Source organism: Fragaria vesca, linkage group LG4, assembly GCF_000184155.1.
Source record: "Fragaria vesca subsp. vesca linkage group LG4, FraVesHawaii_1.0, whole genome shotgun sequence".
Lineage (NCBI taxonomy): Eukaryota > Viridiplantae > Streptophyta > Magnoliopsida > Rosales > Rosaceae > Fragaria > Fragaria vesca.
Window position 1 is genome coordinate 23,185,546 of NC_020494.1, and position 22,449 is coordinate 23,207,994.

Genomic DNA, 22,449 nt, shown 5'->3' on the forward strand with positions numbered 1-22,449 from the left:
TATATATATATATATATATATATATATATATATATATACCTTAAACTGGCTTTGATGGAGGGCAGCACAAGGTCTTTCTCGGCGAAACTGGCCCAAAGTTTGGTTGTGATGAAGAGCTCGTCCCTAGACTTGATGAGTTGGAGACGGAGAGCCTCGGCTATGGCTTCACCGAGATCTTTCTCCGAGCCGTAAGCAGCGGCAGTGTCGAAATGTCGGTAACCAGCTCTGATTGCTTCGAGAATGGCAGCCTTGGCGGTTTCAGGGTCGGCCCGAGGGTACGATGAAGTTCCCATGCCGATGACAGGCATGGTCTGGATGTCATCACCGCAGGAGCTTAGGGTTACTGAAGGAACCTTTGCCATTGAGCTAGTTTACTAGAAAGTTGAAATGAATGGATTGAATGTGGGATATATATGTCTCTGGCTAAATACCTTGGTTTAAGAGAACAACGTTCAGTCAGAAATAGATAGATAGATGTGTGTTGTGCCAGGTGATTTCCATCTGCACTAACGCCTTGCGTTTATATAGGCAAACCTCAGAGTGCCACCACGTACGCTTTCTTTCTTTTTTGATATTTTTCTTTGGAAAATTCTGCTGTGTTTTATTCCTTTCTTATTTTACTTTATTCCTTTTTCTTTGCTTTAATTTATTCCTTTCTTATTCTGGCTTTGATATTGGCAGCTGGTCGCTGGAAGAGTTGGTCTTGGCCCATACTGGACTAAAGACATCACAGTACGTGTTTGTTGGTCATCAATTTCCATTATTTTACTACGTACGATTAATTATTTTGCAACTGCAAATCGCTAACAAATAATATACTTATCACATGTATCACAATCCTAAGATTTAAACGATTAGTTATTGATATAATGATATTCATCATCATTTATAACCGTGAGATTTAAATGACGACATCTTCTTCTTTTTTTTAATTTTTAATTAATAACTCACACACCTTACATACATATGTCGTGAGGTTTGAACCCATGACCTCAAAATTATCAATTAAACACTTTAATCAACCAAATCACGACTCACAGTCTTTAAACGACGACATATAATTGTTCTTAAGGTTTTATCTTCTTCTTTTTCACGTTGAAATGTATGGAATTAAGCGGCTAATGTGCATGGAATTACATTAGCTAGATTGCTTGGGCATTTTGTTGGCGCTAATTTATAGTTTTATACCCCCTTCCGAAACAAGAGCACGTTAAGGATCACAGAATCAAGTTTGTCTGCTTGATTGAATCTCGAGTTCCCCTTAATTTAGGAGCAAGATATTCGACTCCGATCCTCTTTTATAAAACGGTCGTGATTCCCAAATCTAGCATCCGTCTAAATAATGTGATTAATTTGAAAAAAGAAGAGCTAGCAATCCATAAAATAATGCATATATGGCGGGTAATCGTGTGGTTATTTAATTTAATTTAATTAGAAGATGAATGCGCTGGATTGATCACTATATTGTATTCTGGGAAAACAATAACTGGTGATGTGATGGATCCAATTTATTGTACGAGATCGTCATTTTAATTAGTGATGGAAAATATGAGTTACATGTTTTCAGTTTATCACATTTATCATTTGGCAACTTAATTTTAAAAACTAACAGAGGAATGATCACTTTGAATTGTGTGAAGATGATAAAATGTATACGTTTTGACCATCTAGATGCTAATTAACACATTACGATAAAACTATATATTATAATTGCTAACAGTGACACTTGATAATAGAAACTGATTTTTTCTGAAGTATGAGGACAGGGAGGTATAGTCAAGCCGAAAATAATGTATCTGGAATTTATTTTCAACATTTTAACTACTTAGATATTAGGAAGCTTAGGACCCTTAGGAGTTAGGATACGTAATTCATGACCTAATGTAAACCAATAACATAATTTGCAGGAGAATTTAGGGTAGGATTTCCAGCAGCAAAGACTGGAATTTAATTTGCAGTTGAACTTGAATCTAGATCGCTACGTTACCTACGTATGTGTGAGACTTTAAGGAGAGCTCGACACATGCATGGATACATGGTTAGGTTTTACCATTTGCCTTATACGTGAGAGCTTAGGGAAACCATGCCGTATAGTCCATGTAGCTATGTAGCGCAGAACCTTCAGGTAGGTCTAGGGTTCAAACAAAATGTGGATTCAGGTCAGACAAACCCTGTGAGCCAAATTAGAAATTCTGTGGGAATCTAATTTTGTCTCGATTGTTTCAAACTTTTGGACTCTGATCAGTTAGATATCCAGCAATAAGGTTCTAGCTATGTACGTATGAGTCGGTTAAGACTTGATTGCTAGCATTGGAAGATGGTCGAGTGTGGAAATCAATCAAAGTTGGCTGGCCGACTGCGGATAATCACCGTTTCGAAACCGAACAATAATCGATTGCGTAATTGAATCTTGTTTACATGTCAACATGCATGGATCGGAGGTCTCTTGATGGCTATTGGCAGATAAGAAAACAAGCGAGCCTTGATAAGTCATGGTTCTAAACAGAGACGGGTAGAAGATGTTGAACGTTAATTAGCAGCTGTATCTTTCTTACATGAGTCGACCAGCGGTGCAGGGTATTCCATTTCAATGCAAGTAGCACTATTGGTAACAAGGCGCCCTATCCATCAACGTCTGGACAACCCCGGCACCTAGCTAAGACGTACAAGACAACACTTACACATCGGTGAAGTTGGCTTACTTTGCTGACCAAATATCACACACATGATCTCCATCCATTGATCTCGCGTCCCATTTCTTCCGTGTAGATGGGTAAGTATGTAGGACTCAGTGGCGAACGACGGGTGTTGGCCGTACTATTACAACCGTCGGCACCGTTCGAACCGAATTAACTCGGAATAGTACGTACAGATAATTAAAAATGATCGCTAATTTATGTTGAAAACATTGTAATGCATGTTGTGAACATAAGTATCAATTGTAACGGGAAAGGTACGTGGGTGTAGGCCTTGAGGCAATGTGTAAAAATATTGGGAGACGTTTTTTCCCAGGTGGTAGCTTTCTGGTTTTCACAAGAACAAGTCTACAAAGCTAAGCGAGATACGACCTAGTAGTTGCCCGTGCGTTGAGGCTGCTTCATATGCATCCAATATCCTTAATTTATTAATTTGGGACTAATACTTGATCTGATTCTAGAACACACTTTGATTTAGAAGAAAGAAAAAAAAGGAAGGCCGCCCACGCAAAGTGATCGATCAGATCTGTTGTTAATTTCCACATTAAGAATTAGTAAACGGTATCACTCTCCTTTACTTTTTGGGTCGACTAAACAAAAATATATCAATTCCATCCGCTGCTAATCAATTAACGCGGAAGCAGAAACCTCCTGCTAAACACTAATGGACACGTGTATTTTTGACTGTTGGACTGCCTTCTTAACCGAGAAGCTCAAATACCCAGTCTATTTTGTGGTCAATTAGTCATTAGTCGTGGAGGTGATGAACGCCCTCAACAAACAATTTTGACAAGCTGCGGCTGCTGCGCTTATGAAAAACAGAAAAGATAAAATGGAGGCATTAAATTAATCTGCTAAAGATGGTGCATTTACAAAACAAACTTTGCCCCGATCAGTTTTACAATCGGCCGGGAGTGGAGGCAGGGTTAATGAATTACTTAGGGCAAATTAATATGAATATCTAACATCTTTCTCCATATTCTTTTGAAGTTCCATAATCTCAACGTGGGATATATTATTATTTGTCACAGATCCAAGAGATGTAATGTTTTTCATAGTCAAATGCATAAGATTCATGGATTCGCATGCATATATAGCCAATAAGTTTTAAGGTATTTATCCGCAGCCTCTTGCAGTTTTAACATATTTCAAAGTTCCTGATAGGCTAGCTGACATAGGATCGTCAAAACCAAGCAGTATAACCGCCAGAACGTGGAATGTTGAATGTTCTAGCAGCTTACCTAGCTCGCTCAAACAAATACTTCAAATACACACATATATACATGTGTATTTCATGTATATAATGCAACTTTTCATATGAATACTGGTCTATCCATGCCATTTCATGTATTAATTTGATTCATGGTATTGATTGATTTCTATACAGCGCTTGATTTTCCCAACCCAGTTTGAACTTTCATCAAATTAAGTACGTATGTTGATCAACCAGCCAGCTAGAACAACCTAATTTGGACCTAACTTTTTTTCTGGATCGAAATGTGTTTGCTGGTCTGTCTGTCATTCAAAAATGAAATTACCACGCTAGCTTAAACTATTAAATCAGAAGCATTACTATCGTCTGAGCAGGTCCGGACCTGAGATTTTCAGGCCTGAGTCGAACTATAAAAGTTGGGCCCTCAAATCATAATGTGCATTTCGTGTCATTTTTTTTATTAAATGCATTTTCTTTATAAAAGTTTTTCGGGAACTAGCTAATTAACAATAATAAACAACAAACATGTAATTTCCGAAAATATAGTCATGTAATATCCGAATATATGTAGAGATTACCAAACCTCTCTATGTTTTAGTAATTTTATATCTAAATATTCTAGTAATCCTATTTAGATAATATTTTAATAATCATATTTACATTATAAATCCTATTTATAAAACAAATTTCTTTCTGTTCAAAAAAACAAATTTCTTACTTCAATAGATTTTAAAATATACTATAATTATATATAACTTGTTGAACTTGTACGGGCCCATCATGTCAGTATTTTTTTTTAATTTAATTTGGCAAAACTTGAGCTTGATTACTGTGCTTGCAGGATGATTAATGAAAACTTGTTAATTTTTTTCTGAGCCCTTTATGACTCCGGGCCTTGAGTCGGTTGACTCCTCAGCCTCATATCAAGTCCGGGCATGCGTCTGAGGCTACACTAATAACCTTACTTGTTGTCCTTCATCTGACCTTCCTTTTGGGCCTGTCTTGTTATGCAAATCTATGTTTTTGAGGTCTATATATGTTGAAAAATTAAGTTGTAGGTAGGCTAAATGGATCAAGTATATATAGAATCAAAGAAATCGTTGTTTCATAAATTGAACATTCAGAAGCAACGAGGAACTGAAAAATAGCCTAAATTCATTATGATGACCGTTAAATTTCTCCATCCCAAAATTCTTCAGGAGACTTGTAAGGGCCTTGATCTGCTATGAAATCAAATGCCTGATACCCTCTTTTTTGCGGGATTTGATCGATCTTTTCCACCTCCTCAGGACTCAGCTCCCAGTCGAATATTTCCACATTCTCTTTAATCCTCTCCTTATTGAAGCTCTTGACCACAAAACTCACCCCTTGCTCATAAACCCACCTCAGACAAACCTGAGCAAGACTTTTCCCCTTTGCATCTGCAATCTGTTTGAGGACCTCACATTCCATAACGGCGTTGGATCCCCATGGTGTTCCTTGCCCCCCCAAAGGAGAGTAGGCCGTGACAACTATACCCTTTCTCTTACACAATTCTCTCACCTTCTTCTGCTGCCATACTGGATTCATCTCCACCTTACCAAAATATATAATTAATTACCAGACTAATTGATTAATTAACAAGTAACAAATTAGCTAAGCATGGATATGTGTATGCATGTATGATCTAGTACTAAATTGAGAAGTATGCAAAATCATAGAATGATTAACCCTTGACTAATTAATCAATTAATTACCAAAAAAATACTAATGATTCATTACTTGGTTGACTGCAGGAGGGATTTTGGCAGTGGCAAGCAAGGTTTCGATCTTTTGGCATGAAAAATTGCTGACTCCGATGGACTGGGTGAGGCCTAGCTTCTGGCACTCTTCCATGGCTTCCCATACACCCTTAAAGTCCATAGGAAGAAGGTGATCTTTGTTAATAGGAAAGTCATAGCTGGGAGTCTTCAAACTCACAGGCCAGTGAATCAGATAAAGATTAAGGTACTCCAACCCCAGATTTCTGCATGCAGGAAAATAAATCAAACTATAGCCTAGTTAACTGGTGATAATATATAGCTGTAGTTAAATTGATTTTGGAAATGAAATACACATATATACTTGAGGGTGTTCTGAATGGCAGGGAGGACACGGTGAGGGTGCGTATCACAGCACCAAAGCTTGGAAGTAACAAAAAGTTCATCCCGGGATTTGATGAGGCCAAGCGAAATAGCTTCGTGGATAGCTTCACCGAGAGCCTGCTCAGTCTGGTATGCCGCTGCCGTATCAAAATGTCTGTAACCCACTTTGATTGCACTGAGAATGGCTTCTTTGGCACTAATTTGATCGGAAGTAGGGAAGGGATACACAGCCGTTCCCAAACCTAGCACCGGAATACTATAACTACTTGGGGAAGCCAGTAGTGGCAACTCCGGAATGCTTATGCTATCCATTGTTGATTGTTTATCCACAACCCAGAGTTACTACTTACTACATGATGCAGAGAGGCCTGTGTAAACAAGCTATAGCTACATTGTCCTTTACATATGTGACAACTTTACATGGTCCATGGAAGGTGATTGATGAATTATTTCACACAAAGAAGACGAAGAAAAACTGGCATTTCCAAATGTCGGACAAGATGAGTGATCACTATCCTATCTCTATCTGGATTGTCGACTTCACGACTTGTACCCAGATATAGTCATTGGACTAAATAGCCATATGTGGTCATTGAATCCATAATTCCAGATACAAGGTTGAAGCTACAAGCCTGATAGGCCCAATCCATGAACCCACCTCTATAAGCCCATACCATCGTATTGGGTCTCCAAGTAACATTTTTATTTCTTGGGCCAGGTTTTTCTGTTTCTTGTTTATCTAGACCTAGCGAGATTGGGAGTTTCAAAATCGGGAAACTCTGTAAATCATCATAGTACTGAAGGCTGCATTATAACTGGTAACTACTCTAGGAGCAGTCGGTATCTAAGAAGACCAGACGCAGTGACTAACATTACATTGCATTGTACTCATATTTAGTGCCTCTATTTATCTATATAGAGCACAGAGCAACAGAGCACAGTGCAGAATGGGCCACTCTCCACACCAGATTGCATTACACAGAATTAGTGCTCTTTCTTGAACCTTCCACCTTGAATTCCATGGGGAAAGTGATCGATTTTTTCCATATAAATGGAGGCAAAAGCCTCGGGGTAGATCTTTTATTCGGTAGTGTGCTTTTTGGATACTATGAAAAAAGGAAGAAGGACTTGTTTTCTACCTGACTCGATCGATGCGTGTAAGGTGGCATTGGGTGAAATGGAAAGTTCCATCCACTCGCTACATGTTGGAAAACCAGATAAAAGGTTTTGTCTCCATTTGTGTGAAAAGATGCCATGCCTCTTTAAACAAGATAACATGTATGTGGTGGCCTTCTTCTATTTTCTTTTCCCAAAGAGAGAAAAGGGTTTACCCTAGCTTGGTGAAAGCTAAACAAATGAGTGGAAATATGATAATTGCTGGGTCAAATGAAAAAAACAGTAAATTAAGGTTATGAGCTTGTACATTGACCATATTAATTGTCTATACCAGCCGACATGAGTCAAATTTATAGATTCGAGTTTCTTATTAGATATTTTATTTTTCCGCTCCATGCATGTTAAATGAAAAGAAACAGATTTACATACTTAACTCATTTCGATTGTTTTTGTTTATTTGAAGCGCAATTTGGTGAGTAATCTCTTTATATATCTTTTATTTCTTTGGCATTTAAAACTATAAAAGATCTCAAGTCTCAATTGTTTTACATGTATATTGATTTAATTATCTTTATGATCCACATATATATTTGTAATGTGTGTGTGTATATATATATATATATATATATATATATGAGGTAAGCAGATATGATCCACATGATACCTTTATTCACCCAAGTTAAAGCAGATTTGATTCTGTCTCTACAATATTCACTTCACCGTTGAAAGGGGGTTAAAAAGGCAAAGTGGAAGCAGGTACACCCAAAGAGCCATGCCAGGAGAGGGTAATTTTTAAAGCAGGGCAAGCAAAGCAAATCCTCCTCCTCCTAAGCAAGTCCTAACTGCGTGCTAAGCACCGGCCGGGAACAGTAGTAGTCGGTGCCAATCCACCAGACAAAAAAGGAAGCAAACATTAAAAGGTGGGAAAGAAACCCGCACCAACGTAAGCTAGCAAAGCAGAGATGATCGAAGAGTACTGCACGTGGTCCTAACGTTGCGATCCCAGAGAGAACAAAAGCTCCAACCCAAATTTAATTAAGATGCTTGGCAGAAAGCTAGCCAAGGCAGAAGAAAACCAAAGAAAGAAGATATGTGTATAACCTGAAAACAGTAGTCTTCTTGTGCACCTTCGTTTTTGTCTTGCTTTGAATCGTGTAAGGAAACCCAGTAATTAACCAGGCACAGTTAGTTTCCATTTCCTCTATCATTCATTTGCGTTCAACTGGTATATGTCTCTGTTATTAGCCTAGGTAGGTATTACAACGCACTGTTGTACCTGCACGACCCTCCTATCTTGATTTTGATTCTGATCATGATGAAGTGGTAGTAGTAACTCGGTCTATCTCTACCTCTCGGTGTGGTCTGGGCAAAGTAGACGACGTACTGTATAATAATACAGATCGAAGCACATGAGGGAGATCTAAGGAGAGAGAGGAGGGAGTTTGTGTGTGAATTGTTATAATTGTGTTGAGAGGGACGAGTGCCTGAGAGGAACAAGTCCAACAGTGGCACTGAAAAACATGGTGACCTTTTTATAAGGCATTTATAAGGATTACAAATGCTCAGAAAACGACCTTCCATCTTTCTCACTCTCACACACTTGCAGTACTACCCAGCTTTCTTCCAAATCCAATTCAATTCAATTCAATTTGGTTTCATGTGTGTGCATATGTAGGTCAGCAATGGGTGAAAGGTGCTTGCTTTCCCTTTTCTTTTGGCAAAAATGGTCCCAACAAACAATCCATTTAGATAATTAGTTAACTGATTAACCCAGCAGAACTCCCCGTTTATCCAAGTGTCGTTCCCTAATCTCATCTTTCTTATTCTTAACTCTCAAGTAAGCTACCTCTGCCAGTGATCACCTCGCTAACTCCGATCATGGATGCATACATGCCTAGTCTCTATCCACGGCAACTAAACATGATAGCAGAAGCGAGTGAATCGCTTGTGCTATCATTGTCTTTTTAAAAATGTCTACTCGATCAATTATTTACGAACAAAATCCAATTAAAAATAGTGAAGGTGTAATTAACAACAGTACGTGACATATTAGGTCATATTCTCGTGCATAGGGCTCAAATTAGGGTGGCTGTGCCTGTACAATGAATTCTGGGATGCAGTAGAGAGCCACATGGCTACTACATTTTAATTTGCTTGACCTAGCTACATGATCTCAATCCTACGATTCCCTCTATTTTTTTTTGGACCCATGAGCATTTACTAGCAACTTAATTTCCTTTATCTCGATCGTTCTTAGTCTCTACCTTGCAAGATCACTTACATATATGTGAAGCAAATTACCATGTAAAATTCACCTGCTCCCCTTAGTTTATCTGAATTTTGGAAAAATAATAAATACACGAGGACCCAATTACAAACATTTTAACCATTTCCCCAACCTTGGTCAGAAAATAAAGACCCCCTTCCCCTACCCTGCTACAGAAACAATAATTAACTGACAAAAGTAGAGGGAAAAAAAGATAATGGGATCTGCTTAAATAAGGCTCGCTGCATGTGAAAACAAAAACAAAAAAACAAACAAATTGAATGCCCCTTTGAATTAACAGCTAGTGCATGTTGTGGGTGGTAATGATCGATTACTCATGATTCATTGCTCTCCTCCTTCACCTTCGGTTGTGGCGGACGACATGTAGCTCAGGCCGAGGGAGCTGGTCGTCTCGCCGACGGAGGGTCCCACTCCGGCATGGAAGTGTGTCTTGCAAGATGGACAAGTGATTTGCATAATGGCGGAGCTGACTTTCTTGGTGGATTGCTCTTTTAGTAGCTGAGCCTTTTGAAGCTCCGCCTGCGCTTGTTGCCTGATCCTCTTTGCGTTTGCGAATTCCACCTCTGCCATCTCTATTTGCCGCTTGGCTTCTCGTCTTGCTTCTTCGGCATAGGCCTTTTCTGACATGGCCAACTTCAACTCCTCCGAGGCAATGTCTTTCAACCTCGCTACTTCCCAACTTGCTCCGCCACCAATGCCAATGTTTGTGTTCATTTCCCTTGAAGAGCATCGAGGTGATTCGTTATTTTGATCGCCGCTGTGCGATGATCCGCCTATGGAAAGCTTCAAACGCGTTGCGTAGTTTTCTTCTTCGTTTCGAGGAGACGTTTGTGCGTCTGAAGATGGAAGGAGTTTAAGTTCCAGCATATGCTCTTGTTCATGTTCTTGTGGCTGTTGCTGTTGGTGGCGGTTAGAAGGGGAAGGATTACCATCATGACCCTCGTGAGACCTTATGAACACAACGGGTTGCTCATTCGGCTTTGGCATTACTGTTAATCCGGGCATCGGATGAGGTGCATTGTTGTTATTAATGCTGAAATGGCCGTCGCTGGAGGGACTAGTGCTCGACGCTGTTCGTGATGAGCAGGCAGTCGCCGGCTGGAGGGCCTGCAGTTCTGGTCGGACAACATGTCGCACGCTGCAAGTGTCTTGGTGCTCAATGAAACTCTCCACTCTGTTGAAACAAACGACAAAGAATTAGAATGATAAGACTGACTGTTGAGATCATCCTTAAAACTAAACATGGTATAATGTAGCCATATCATGGTGTCCTTTTTAATTTATACTAATTAATTAAGAGCAACAAGATCTCTGCCCATAATCCTCAAAGAAAGAACTTGTTAGCCTCTTCATGCAGGGTTACCAACAAGCAAATCTATATAAATTATATGACCAGGTTTAACTAATCATACACCTAAATAGAATATTTATCGAAATATATTAATTGGGTTTAACTACAATAATATTATGAAGATTTAACCCAGGAATTTTGAATTTTAGCCTCAACTATGGAAACTAGTCTTGGGAAGTGCACAGTAATGCTGCTGCAGAGTCTTTGAGCTTCCATTGGGTAGCCCAGATCACATACAGATAGAGCCAAACCATGAAAATGATGAGGTCAGCTTCTGCATAGTGCTGCAATTTCAAGGAGGGAAAACCCAACCAACAAGCTACTACGTACAGTAGTTTATGGGGGTTTTCAAGATTTGTTCTTATTCGCACACCTGCAAAGGGTTTAGGGTTTCAATGAACGAGAGACACTATAGCCATTTCAACCAACTACATGGAGTAATGGCCTTGTTGCAAATAACAGAAAATTACAAAATTATTAACCTGACCAAAACCAACTGCATGATAGTAATAATTATATTTCCGGTACGAAATTAATAGAGAATTTAATCTGTAGTAATGAATGAGAGAGGAAAATTGATTCTGAAAAAACCTGGAAAACACACGGCCACAGTCGCAGGAATGTCCTCTGGTGCCACAGGTCTTGAGATGGGCCTTGTAATCGGATTGTACGGCGTAGCCTTTGGAGCACTTGTCGCACACCCATTGCTTGTGGTTGCTGTGTTTCCGCCGGAAATGTTTCTTGATTCCGACAAGATCGCCGAGAGCGTGGCAAGGGTCGTGGTGGAGACAACTCGGCTCCGGGCAGACAAACACTCTCTTCTTCACCTGATCCTGTATTTCCCGCTTCAGCAGCTTCCAAGGCACCTTATGTCTTCTTCTGTGCATCTGTAGATTCTGGTCTCTCTGGAAGCCCTGGTTGCAGATCTCGCATACATAACGGTCTGATTCCAGTAGTGTTTTCGGGGAGAGGGACACAACTTCGGCATCCGGATCTGAAACAGAATCGATCAGTTAGGGATGCAAGTGTATGTATCGAATTGATCGATTAAGAGACTTCAGAGGTAAGACTACGTACCAGGGGTGCCGGCGGGTCGGCGTTTTCTTTTGTGCGTGGTGGGGGGCGGTGGTACTCCATTTTCTAAGGGAGGGAAGACATGATGATGATGATCAGAGGAAGATGAGGGAGCAGCAGAGGAGGCAGTAGTAGTGTTGGTGTGGTTGTTGTTGGCCAACATAAGGTGGAATGAGTTTGGTGTGAGAGTCCACTATATGAAACTTACCAAGGGAGATAGAAGCAAATCAATCCCTACACTTGTACAGCTAGCAGTTGGAATAACATAGTGGGTGGGTTTCAGGCTTTCAGGCTTTCAGCTTTAGAGAGAGAAAAAGAGAGAGAGAGAGTCAGAGGAGGAGGAGGAGATAATGGAGAGAGAGACGGGAGAGGGGTTGGAGGGGGGAAAGCTCTTGCTTTCTGCAATCAACTTTCTTAAAGCTTTAAGAGAGGCTTTTGAGGAGAGGGAGGGCTTTTGAGCTAGCTAAAGCTTTTTCCTTTTCTCTCATGGAGCTTTTTTCTCTTCTTTGTAGGTTTTGTTTTATCATTGACCACCCTTGAGCAGGTAAGGTTGTGGCCAGTCTTGTTAGAAAAGCTCCCTTCTTTTTTTCTTACAGAGAAAATTAGAGTGATGGATATATAGAAGCTAGAGAGGGAGAGAGAAAGAGAGGTGTACATGTTGTGTGTGGTAGAAGAAGAAGAAAAAGAAAAAAGAAAGAAAAAAAAAGAAAAAGGAAAGAGTCACACACATAAAACTAGGGGGAGACCCACAGAGAGAGGCAGAATTAGACAGAAACAAAAAAACATCCTTCCCATAAGAAAACAAACAGTCATTATTCGTCACACTAGTAACTTACTTATTTGCATGAATAAGTGCAATGCAGGCCAGACCACCTCCTCTTGCACGTGCCTCACATGACCTGCCCACCCTCTCTTTCTCGTAAATTCTCACTACTTACATGGACCAAACAGTAACAAGCAAAATCACTCGGTGTGGAAAAGCTAATTGAACTGTTTAATACGGAACACTCGTAGAGTCCATGTTAAGAGTTCGAGTCCTAACTTTAATTGCTTTGTGGCTAACAGGTTCGTGCATCTGTGACGAAAGATTAGTTTATTTTTATTGGGATACTCTTGTCAGTCTCGTGGACCTCGGTCCAAATATTGACTAAATCGGTATGTTACTAACGTACTACTTATTTGATATAACTTTTTTTCTCACTCCTTATTAAAAACAAAAAAGCACTAACAAGCAAAAAAAAATATACGAGAGTATGCACTTATTCCTAATTCTTTTCATTTTCTTCACTTGTTAATTTAATTTTTTTTTCATCATATTCAACTGTTACCTTAGTAATTTTATGTTTCATATCTCCATAATGTAATTTCATTTATCTTGTGAAAGTATTCAAGCTAATGATGGGTATATCTATATATATTAGTACAAGGATTATCAGGTGCGGACGTCCGTATGGGTTTTCCGTACGGATTTCCGCCGTTTCTCCACCATTCCAACGCTGGCGACGCCGTTTCTTCTCCCCGGCTTGATCTTAGACCTCCCACGACGGTGTTAGAATGAAGAAGAAGGCCGGAGAGATCGCGATCGGAGGTCCACCATGATCGGTCGTGAAGTTCTGATTGAGATTGCTGCACAGACCTCCGATCGCGATCTCTCCGGCCTTCTTCTTCATTCCAACACCGTCGGGGGAGGTCTGGGATCACGCCGGGGAGAAGAAACAGCATCGCCGGCGCTGGAATAGTGGAGAAACGACGGAAAACCCGTACGGACGTCCGCACAAGAAACAGATTGTATATTAGTATATCTTAATTTGAACTACTTATCAAACTTGTTGATTGGGCCTATATAGGATGTATCTCGCTTATAATTTTTATATATTGAGAGTGAGATAGCAAGTCATCTCGGTTACGTTGGTAAGTTAGTAACATTCTCACCCAGCCAGTCAATATTCATACCAAAATCTACGAAAGTATCCTGACAAAGTCAGACTAATCTCTCGCTACAAGCACACGAATTCAAAAACCTCTCAAACGTGTTGGCCACAATGTGAGACTCGTACTCTAAACATGAAGTTTCATGCTAGACAACTCGACTAATCTTATCACACTAGATGATTTGTTTGAATTTTTTCATCATCATGACTGATCCGTTCTTTAAATTTAAAACATGCCGAAGAAGCTTAAGCCGATGTAGTTTGAACTGGCTAGGAGATTCATGATGGCGTGGCGAGCTAATCCAGATTAATATGATTCTTCTTAACTCAAGTAGCTAGTTAACTTTCGAAAAGGCAAAAGGTGGTGGCACGATTAGTCATTTTCAACGAGGACGGGCTGCATAATCATTTGTCTAACTTGTATTAGCCATCTTAATTAGTTCGATCGAGACAAAAATATTTGCCGCTCTTAAGCTTCCACATAAACAGAGAGACCTAGGCTTTGTCCCTTTTTGGGGTCTTCAAAACTTGTGGTGATTAATTTGTAATAATCCCAGCGGTTGAATCCAAACCCACCACATAAATATCCCGAAGACACCAACTCTTGCAAGAAAATTAAGATGGATATCATTGCTAATACGTACCCCACAAATTTATGAACACAACAAAAAGTAGAAAAACTGTTTGGTAAAGTTTGGACAATTGTGTTTTAGACTGTATATATATCTATTGATGATAAATAAGAACCTATCATATAGTTAATTATACAATTTTATGTCATTTCGACGTCAATCTTCTTTTATAGTGAATTACAATTTAATTTGTTTGAAAGAAACGCAATATTATGTATCGTTCAAAAAACAAATATAGTTAACATATGGTCAGTCACTGACTAAAAGTGAATCTCTTAGTCAACCCTTGGATGTTAATTTAACTGACTATGAATCTATTAGTCAATGACTGACTATGTGAACACTACTCTTTACTCATAGTTAACATTACATATAATAGGAATAAGATTCTCTTCTACTCTTTATATCTGATCCATCGTTTGGTCATAAGTCATGGCGGTCATTAAGACTATTGAACTAGCTCAAGTTAGAGATCAGATGTATGTATGACTGGAGCTGGATTCTTCCCTTATTCTTATTTTCCTCTGTTTATATAATTATAGATCAAATCACGTTTGTTTTTAATATTTAGGTTATTCAAAAACAGTAAAAAGATAAATGGCAAAAACATCAAATGATATTTTGGAACTACTTTTAGAAAAAATTAATTTAGAAAAAAGTTACAGAAAGCAAACACCAAAATAATGTTTTAATTAAGGATTGAATGAATATTAGACAAAAAGGAGAAGATGCTTATACTTTGTGTCGATGAGTTGGAAAGAAAGGGAGAAGGATTCCTATCACATGCTAGGATGAAAAGAAAAAAAAAAAAAAAAAAACCAAAGAAACAAAGCAATCATCTCTCCCAAGTGTCGTGGATTCCAAATCTAATCCCTTTTCCTTAAAACTAATCTCGTTTATATATGTATCCAACGTGGTAACTCCCCCTATGCTTTAAAAAACTCTGTTGACTTAGGCCAAAAGTCCAGTTAATTATTTAATTAAGCATAGTTTAGTATTAGCCTATAAAGCTTGGAACTTTACTTTATAAGATGTATTAATTAAACTTGAGTACTTGCATGAAAAAAGAAAGTTCATTACCAACTAGTGACCAAGTTTTTGTCAAATTGTGGAAGTTAAGCTGTGCAAATCCTTGGAACAGAACAAGGTTCGAAATTTCCTTGGTTTTGGAGCAGATCATCCACTTGCACTATTGTTATTCAAAAATAGACTATGTACAAGATTTAAATTCGTGAAAAATTCTCACGTCAGACAATTAGACGATTAGATTACTTAATCAACGGAATATCGTATGAAATAATTCAAGATATGCGGAAAATGACAAGTCAGCCAAACTCAAATTACCTATGTAATTTTGGATATAATTCCAAGAGACATGCATGTGTACATTGAGATTGAAAGCAAAGATGGTAAGAGTATTCCTTGGATGAGAAAAATGCGGAAAGAATTATTAAGAAGAATGCAAATATATAAGGCATGATTGAGTACGTTCAATAATTTGATGATGGAAGGGAATTGGGGCATGGGGGTGGGTAGGGGTAGGGCAAATGAGCTCTCTGTGATTGCACTGATATCTGAGAGCTAGCCCTTAATTTGTCTTGTTTAGTCTTGTTGGTATCCATAGAAATAGAAGCCAAATTTGGCATCTGTTCCTTTCTTTACTGTTACACTGAAAACCAGAAAGAGGGCAAAAATTATTAACAAATTCACATTTTCAAATATATATTGCTCGAGTTAGAGTCCCGCTCAGCCATCATGGTCCCCCATTTGTATCCATCATTTCATTCCGTAACAACACACAGAGATTCGTCTGTTTTCACTAACCCCTCTCCTTCATGGAACTTTCATCTTTTTTCTCTTTCTCTTTTGATAATTAAGTTTCTGAAAATGTACTCATGGAAATGCAACGAGTATGGGAAAGACAGAGGGCGACTTGTTTTGTTCACCGGGTAATGTCAGGTGACTGGAAAAGTTACCTGTGTAGTAAGAAAAAAGGGAAAAAGTTCCAGCAGTATAGTATTCAAATTTTGGATCAATCTATATTTTGGTATTTAGCTTTTTAGAACTATTTCTTTGACATATTAACTTCATATTCCGGCATTTGCCGTCTCTTTTTCTGTTAAAGTCGATGAAATTTTTGTATGCAATAACCCAGAGAGCCAGAACCCAAGAAAATACTACAGATCGATGATAAAGAAAACCAAGTAAAGACAGAAAATGACCACGGGCTGAAAGAGAGCGTGTAAATTAGCGGAGAGCTGTGTAGTAGTGTTGTATGCAGAGACAAATATACCTCATAGATTCATAAGCAGAGGGACTGAACCAGTTTTAACTTGTTCCTTAGCAGCGCCACAGTTATAATACTGTTGTCTATGCCAACCAGTAGTCCTTTCTAATCTAACCAATAATCAACACTATATATGTGCATGCACAGTGTATGCAAATATCATCGATAAATTCTTTCTGTGATCATCTAGACACCCAATAATATCAAGCCACCTTCACTAGTGACGGGATTAAACTGTCCTACGTCCCAGATGTTAGACCCTACAAATTATTCTTTCAAATTATTCGTGCAGAAGATAACTCAAAGAATTTGATCACTATTCCAGAAGAGGGACTCGATCATAATGTATATAGATCATAGAGATCAGTCTCTAATCCTTTTTCATAATTAACAAGGTTAATTTGTCATATAGAGCATCAATGCCATATCTCAGTTTAACATTTCAAAATCTGAAGTTTGGTAGTGTAGAGCTTTCCTATATATCCTGTAGTTCATCCTGTTTTACTTTTTTACCTTGTTTCTGTTGTCGAAGTCAATAGAAAGTTGTTGCCGTTTGAAATTGAACCTTCAAATTGAAGGGATATGAAACTTTCTACTTTTAGGCGTGCAACCAACAAACATGAATTTGGTGCCCAACTATAAAACTACGTTACTCGATCGTTCCGACATTAAGCTTACCAACTTAGCCAGTCCATATATTAATCATACATTTGATCTACAAGATCATGTTTCATATCTTCTTCCTCTCTTTTCTTCCTCTCTTTTCTTCGTCGACAGAGGAAAAGAGATTTGATATATAAAGGTTTCCAATGATGTTAAGAGGCTTAGTGTTTGCATATGAGGCCCATTAATTTTCATAATTGGATCTCTGGCCCGATAAATGAACATATTACAATACTACTCATTATTCGATCTTGACCGATCTCTATTCTTCATTTCAATACAACCTACACAACTTCTCAAATAGATAGATGACATACATAAACCACCATCATGCATGCGATCACAAAGTGAAAGTAACTATGGAGAAGGTAAGAGTATGATTTCTTTCTCGCATCGATTGCAGAGAAATATATGAGGAACTTGTTCATTGTTTGGAATTCGAACGCACAGAGTATGCTGCCACACTTCACAAATGTCACAGCACACCATTCTTTCCCCGTCGTCATCTTTGGCCCCACACGGACAGTCCACAATGCAATTACCCGACCCGCATTCAGATATGGGTCCTTCAAGCTCTCTATCAAGTCCAACTCCACCAACTCCACCACCTCTCATATCTTTGTTGCTTCCTTCAAGCACAATCTTTCCACCCACCTCAACCAGCCCAAAAACCGTATCTGTTCCATTTGCATTATCCATAATGGAATTCGCAATCGTTTCGACGACGAAGCTTTTCAATCCCCAGTAGATCTCTTTGAAGTTCCTCTCCACTTCGAGCTTAAGATCATTGATTGTAGCATTGTTTTTCAGTGTTATACACTCGTATGGAGGCAATGCTATTTCATTGCTGCTAATCATCTTGTTATGATCAAACACTTGTGTACTGTTTCGTATCATTACGGTACAATAGATGTTTGATTTTCCTTCAGGTCCTAATTCGAGTTTCACTTGCGGTAACCCGCCGCTGTAATCCTTGACAAGGTACTTGGAATGAAGAATTATCCTAACTGCCATGGGAATAGCTGAGAAGATTCCTGTGGTAGCACTAGTGCTTAGATTCTGGTCTTTGAGGATGTACTTGTACAAGTAGAACATGTCCTTCATTAGCTGGAACCTCGAAATCTTGTACCATCCCTTCACTTTGGAGTTGGTCATGACATTGCCATCTTGGTTAGGGGAGACATTAGAAAGGTCATCTAAGCAATATTCGAGAACTTTGGTCACCGGATTCAAGCTGCGACGAACCAAGTAATTCCCCACAATTTGGTTGCCCAACGACTTTAACACGAAGTCTAGCAAGCCTGTGTCGCCTATATAGGCACGAGCAGCATCTCTTACTTCCTGCCTAGACACCCATCTGAAATGAGCCCTTTTTAAGGCTTCCACAATCACTCGAGACGCCATTTCAACCCTTTTAGGAGACCATCTGCAAGATGTCTCCACCAGCATTCCCGGGTTATAGGAATCAATGCACGAGTTTTGATCTTCCGTCGGTAGCCGGGACTTGAGCTCTAGCATGAAATGGAATAGATCACCGAGAGTCACCAATGAATGATCCGACAATGCGTGATACCTTGAGAAGATGAGGGAAATATCATGGCCTAATTGGTTGCAAGTAATGCCAGCAAGATGGTGGATGAGTAAGCACAAGGGAATGCCTTGTAATGCTTCTATGGCGCTTTGGTACATTTGTTGAGTGACACAAAATGTTCCACGGCCAAATTTATAACCCCAACGACCAAACCAGGGCTCACTGTATGCTACTCCGTGGATGAGCCTCAACTCCATGCCTCTCTTCTGTGAAACGTCGTTTAAACTCACTTTCCTACCAAAACATAGCCACCCACGATTTCATGCATTATATATTACGGCAAGTAACACACGCTTGCACTAGTAATTATCATTATTCTTCTGTCAATATATCAATCAACTGTTCAAAATTCAAAGGTAGGTATTTAGCTAATCTATTATTACCTTGCACGTAATCCTGTGCACAATCGATCCCAAAACTCAAGTATCTGGTGTCCAGGCAAGTCCGAACCCGTTTCCGCTCCATTGACACAAAGCAAATGCCCGAAGCCGTTAGAGTGAAATACACCATGCATGTTATGCCCCTCTACTTCCACTAAATTCAATGACGACGACGACTTACCCGCCGGAGTATCAACGTAGTTGTTGTTATTTCCTCCACCAGTTTTGGAGTTGACCAAACAAGCTGCCGCCACCATCGTGTCCGTTGAAGGCAACACAAAGTGGTACTTCTTATTGCAAACCATATGCTTCCCCCAGCCTGAGCTATAACACAAGAACATGATCAAGTTCAACACGAACATACAAAGCAATGAATCAATATGAGAACTGCTATAACTACTTGTAATTAATAGAACTTTACCTACGTATTGGCAGTGCTTGCAATGACTGTTGAGTGAGGCCTCAAAGGGTTCTTCAACGACGAAGAGAACGAGATGCACAGGAGCATTGCGATGAAGCTGGAGCTGGAACGACCAGCTCTTCATCCCAGAAGCACTATTGCATAGGGTACTCTCCAGATGCCCATATTCGAGAAGCGCTTTCACGTTTTCCCTAAACGAAGAGGCGACAAACCCAACCGGGTACCCGTTTTCTCCAAACGTCTTGAACCTGAAAACCCTCTCGCCTCTCTTCCTCTTCTTGCTCCCACTCAGGTCCAGATTATGCGACGACATCGAAACCGATAAGCAAGAATGGAGAGAAAGAGAGGTAGTTTGGGCAGTTATATATAAGAAGTAGCTATAGGAGATCAGCATGTATGCATGTTTAATTATTAACTAGGGTAAAATGCATGTTTAACGAGGCTTAGATATTGCCACACGAATCGTGCCCTGAAATAAAATTGGGGAGCACCCAAAAGAGACTCTTCATCAGCATATAGCTCACAAGCTCAGTGCTGGGTTTCAAAAATAGAGTGGATCGATATATAGGCCGGGTTGCGAAATCTATCGCGGCAACGATGGAATAAAAGGAGGCTTGGAGTAGTAAACTAAAGCAGGTAGCATGGGCATGCATTCGATAAGATAAGAAATGCACGTTTCACCATTGGTGAATGACTTGTGTTCCGCCAATTTCTTTGATCAGCTTTCTGGGATTAATATGTTTCCTCATTCTATCTTATTAGCTTAATTAGGGACCAAGGTCGACGACGCAAAATTTGCTTGGCCAACTACCCCTGCTTAAGATTTATAGACAAAACTTCTTGATTTATTGGAAGCTTCTTCTCATGCTTCAGAGAACTTTGTTTGCTTTTTCTTAATTTCAGTAGCCAATTTTTAATATCCAAAATCAGATTTACAATTTTTTTTTTTCGAGGCGCATGAGGGAACTAGGCTTTCTTATTTTGTTTTGTGTGTGAAACTGAGTCCTAGCCTGGCCCAATGAGTATTTTAGGACTAAAGTCGCTAAACCTACTCGGACTTGAGCCAACTTGACTGCTGTTTCTACTTGATGTTCGTATAGGTTTACTAGGCCGAAACATGTCTCTAGTTTTTAATTTGCGTCATTTTGCGTAAACACGTACAAGAACATTTCTTCTTGAGTTAACCTTGAGAGTCATGGCATCTAATGTAAAATATCTCCCATGGATTTGTAAGTTTATTCAAATCTTCTAATGGAAAAGAATCCCATACCCTCCACATAAGATTTGAATAAAATAGAAACTAATTGATAAAGTTTTGGTCAGAGAAGGTAGAAGTACTTGGCTGTTCATCCTTAAATGGCAAAGAGTATGGCACTTTGGCATAAAATATTTTCCAATATTACTCTGCAAGTGACACTAGCACTCACCTGTTAATTTGTAATGGTTTCTTCAACTTCACTGCCATATATAGAAAATGTTCTAACATTGATCATTTAGTGTGGGAGTAAATATAACATGCCAATGTGTGTTGGTTTTTTATTTTATTTTCTATTTATATTTGAAGATTCAAAACTATTATTATTATTATTATCTTTTTTTTTTAAGTGTCAAAAGTCATCTATTTTGGTTTTCAAGGAGTCATGTTCTTTTGAACAGGTAATAAGAAGAGTCTTATAAGACTGAACCCTTCTTCAAACAATAGTATGATAATCTCTTCTTTCCATGTTCTTCTTGTTCTTCTTCCTTCTACTTACTCTCAATCTACACCAATTCATACTCTCTTTTATGGGTAATTGATAAAAGTTTGACATCTTCGTCTACCGTGAGCGTGTGAAACGGATTAGACTTCCTGTGAGGTGTAAGAGTTGTATCTTCGAGTGCTTAGAAGACCGCCAATACCTACACGAGGGGAGGTGTCTATCGCTTTAGGACAGCAACATTGTGTCTTTTTTAGATTCTCACAAGACATACTTCTTATTTGGATTCTCATAAACCAGATTCTCTAACCCTTTCTTCTTATTTATATATGTGATTATTTAATTATGTTGGAGTGATTGTTTTGAGATATCAGTAGATAATTTGTAAAAGTTCTAACATTAGTGTGTTGATATGTTTTAGTGAGTTGAAGCTCATCCTTATTATATTGATGAAATGAACAAAAAGAGTGAACACATTTAGTACGAGAGTGCCCCTGTTTTCCTCAACACACCAGCCTTTAATTCTATATATGTCAACATTCCCACAAGTAAATCATCAATCTATATCATAGATCCTATATGCAAATATATATAGAAAAGGATCAAAGAAAATAGCTCCAAGTATTTCGTAATGTGAAATAATCTCAAAATTATATCAAGACAAAAATTAAAAGAGGGTGGTGGATTGTCCAAAGAGAAAAGAGGACGATAAGAAATGGGCTTTGCTGTCACATGGCATATCAGCATAAGATATATCACTTTGACCCAAAGAAAAAAAAAAAAACCATAAGAATGAGCTATGAGCTCTTTGTATTTTTTTCTTTTCATATATATTTTTTAAAGTGACAGCTATAAGTTTGATAGGTACCCCATTTTTAGGTTTTCTCTCTCTTTTCCTCTCTCAGGTCTTCTCTCTCCTCTCTCTATCTCATTAAGTTTTCTCTCTCTCTTTCTCTCTCACAGGTTCTCTCTCCTCTCTCCTCTCTC

General features: G+C 38.9%; 4 protein-coding genes across 4 annotated transcripts in view; all 4 read right to left on the reverse strand.

Annotated features, from left to right (window-relative positions):
* LOC101312822 (non-functional NADPH-dependent codeinone reductase 2-like) overlaps window positions 1-499 on the reverse strand; it is a 1,960-nt gene extending 1,461 nt beyond the window's left edge. Inside the window, exon 1 of the mRNA XM_004297757.1 lies at window positions 40-499. Within this exon, the coding sequence (XP_004297805.1) occupies window positions 40-362 (323 nt within the window). The 5' untranslated portion in view covers window positions 363-499. The remainder of the gene's footprint in view (window positions 1-39) is intronic.
* A 4,537-nt stretch (window positions 500-5,036) lies between these two features.
* Window positions 5,037-6,346, reverse strand: LOC101313111 (non-functional NADPH-dependent codeinone reductase 2-like). The gene is made up of 3 exons (XM_004297758.1): window positions 6,013-6,346; window positions 5,671-5,914; window positions 5,037-5,484 (listed from the first exon to the last, which is right to left on the reverse strand). Exons 1-3 carry the CDS (start codon window positions 6,342-6,344, stop codon window positions 5,080-5,082), a joined length of 981 nt encoding a protein of 326 aa, XP_004297806.1. The 5' UTR covers window positions 6,345-6,346; the 3' UTR covers window positions 5,037-5,079.
* A 3,338-nt stretch (window positions 6,347-9,684) lies between these two features.
* Window positions 9,685-12,359, reverse strand: LOC101313406. The gene is made up of 3 exons (XM_004297759.1): window positions 11,864-12,359; window positions 11,378-11,780; window positions 9,685-10,609 (listed from the first exon to the last, which is right to left on the reverse strand). The coding sequence occupies exons 1-3, from the start codon at window positions 12,021-12,023 to the stop codon at window positions 9,757-9,759; spliced, it is 1,416 nt and encodes a 471-aa protein (XP_004297807.1). The 5' UTR covers window positions 12,024-12,359; the 3' UTR covers window positions 9,685-9,756.
* Window positions 12,360-17,730: 5,371 nt separating this feature from the next.
* LOC101301292 (PHD finger protein MALE STERILITY 1-like) lies at window positions 17,731-20,078 on the reverse strand. The gene is made up of 3 exons (XM_004298593.1): window positions 19,766-20,078; window positions 19,348-19,663; window positions 17,731-19,198 (listed from the first exon to the last, which is right to left on the reverse strand). The coding sequence occupies exons 1-3, from the start codon at window positions 20,076-20,078 to the stop codon at window positions 17,731-17,733; spliced, it is 2,097 nt and encodes a 698-aa protein (XP_004298641.1).
* Window positions 20,079-22,449: the final 2,371 nt, after the last annotated feature.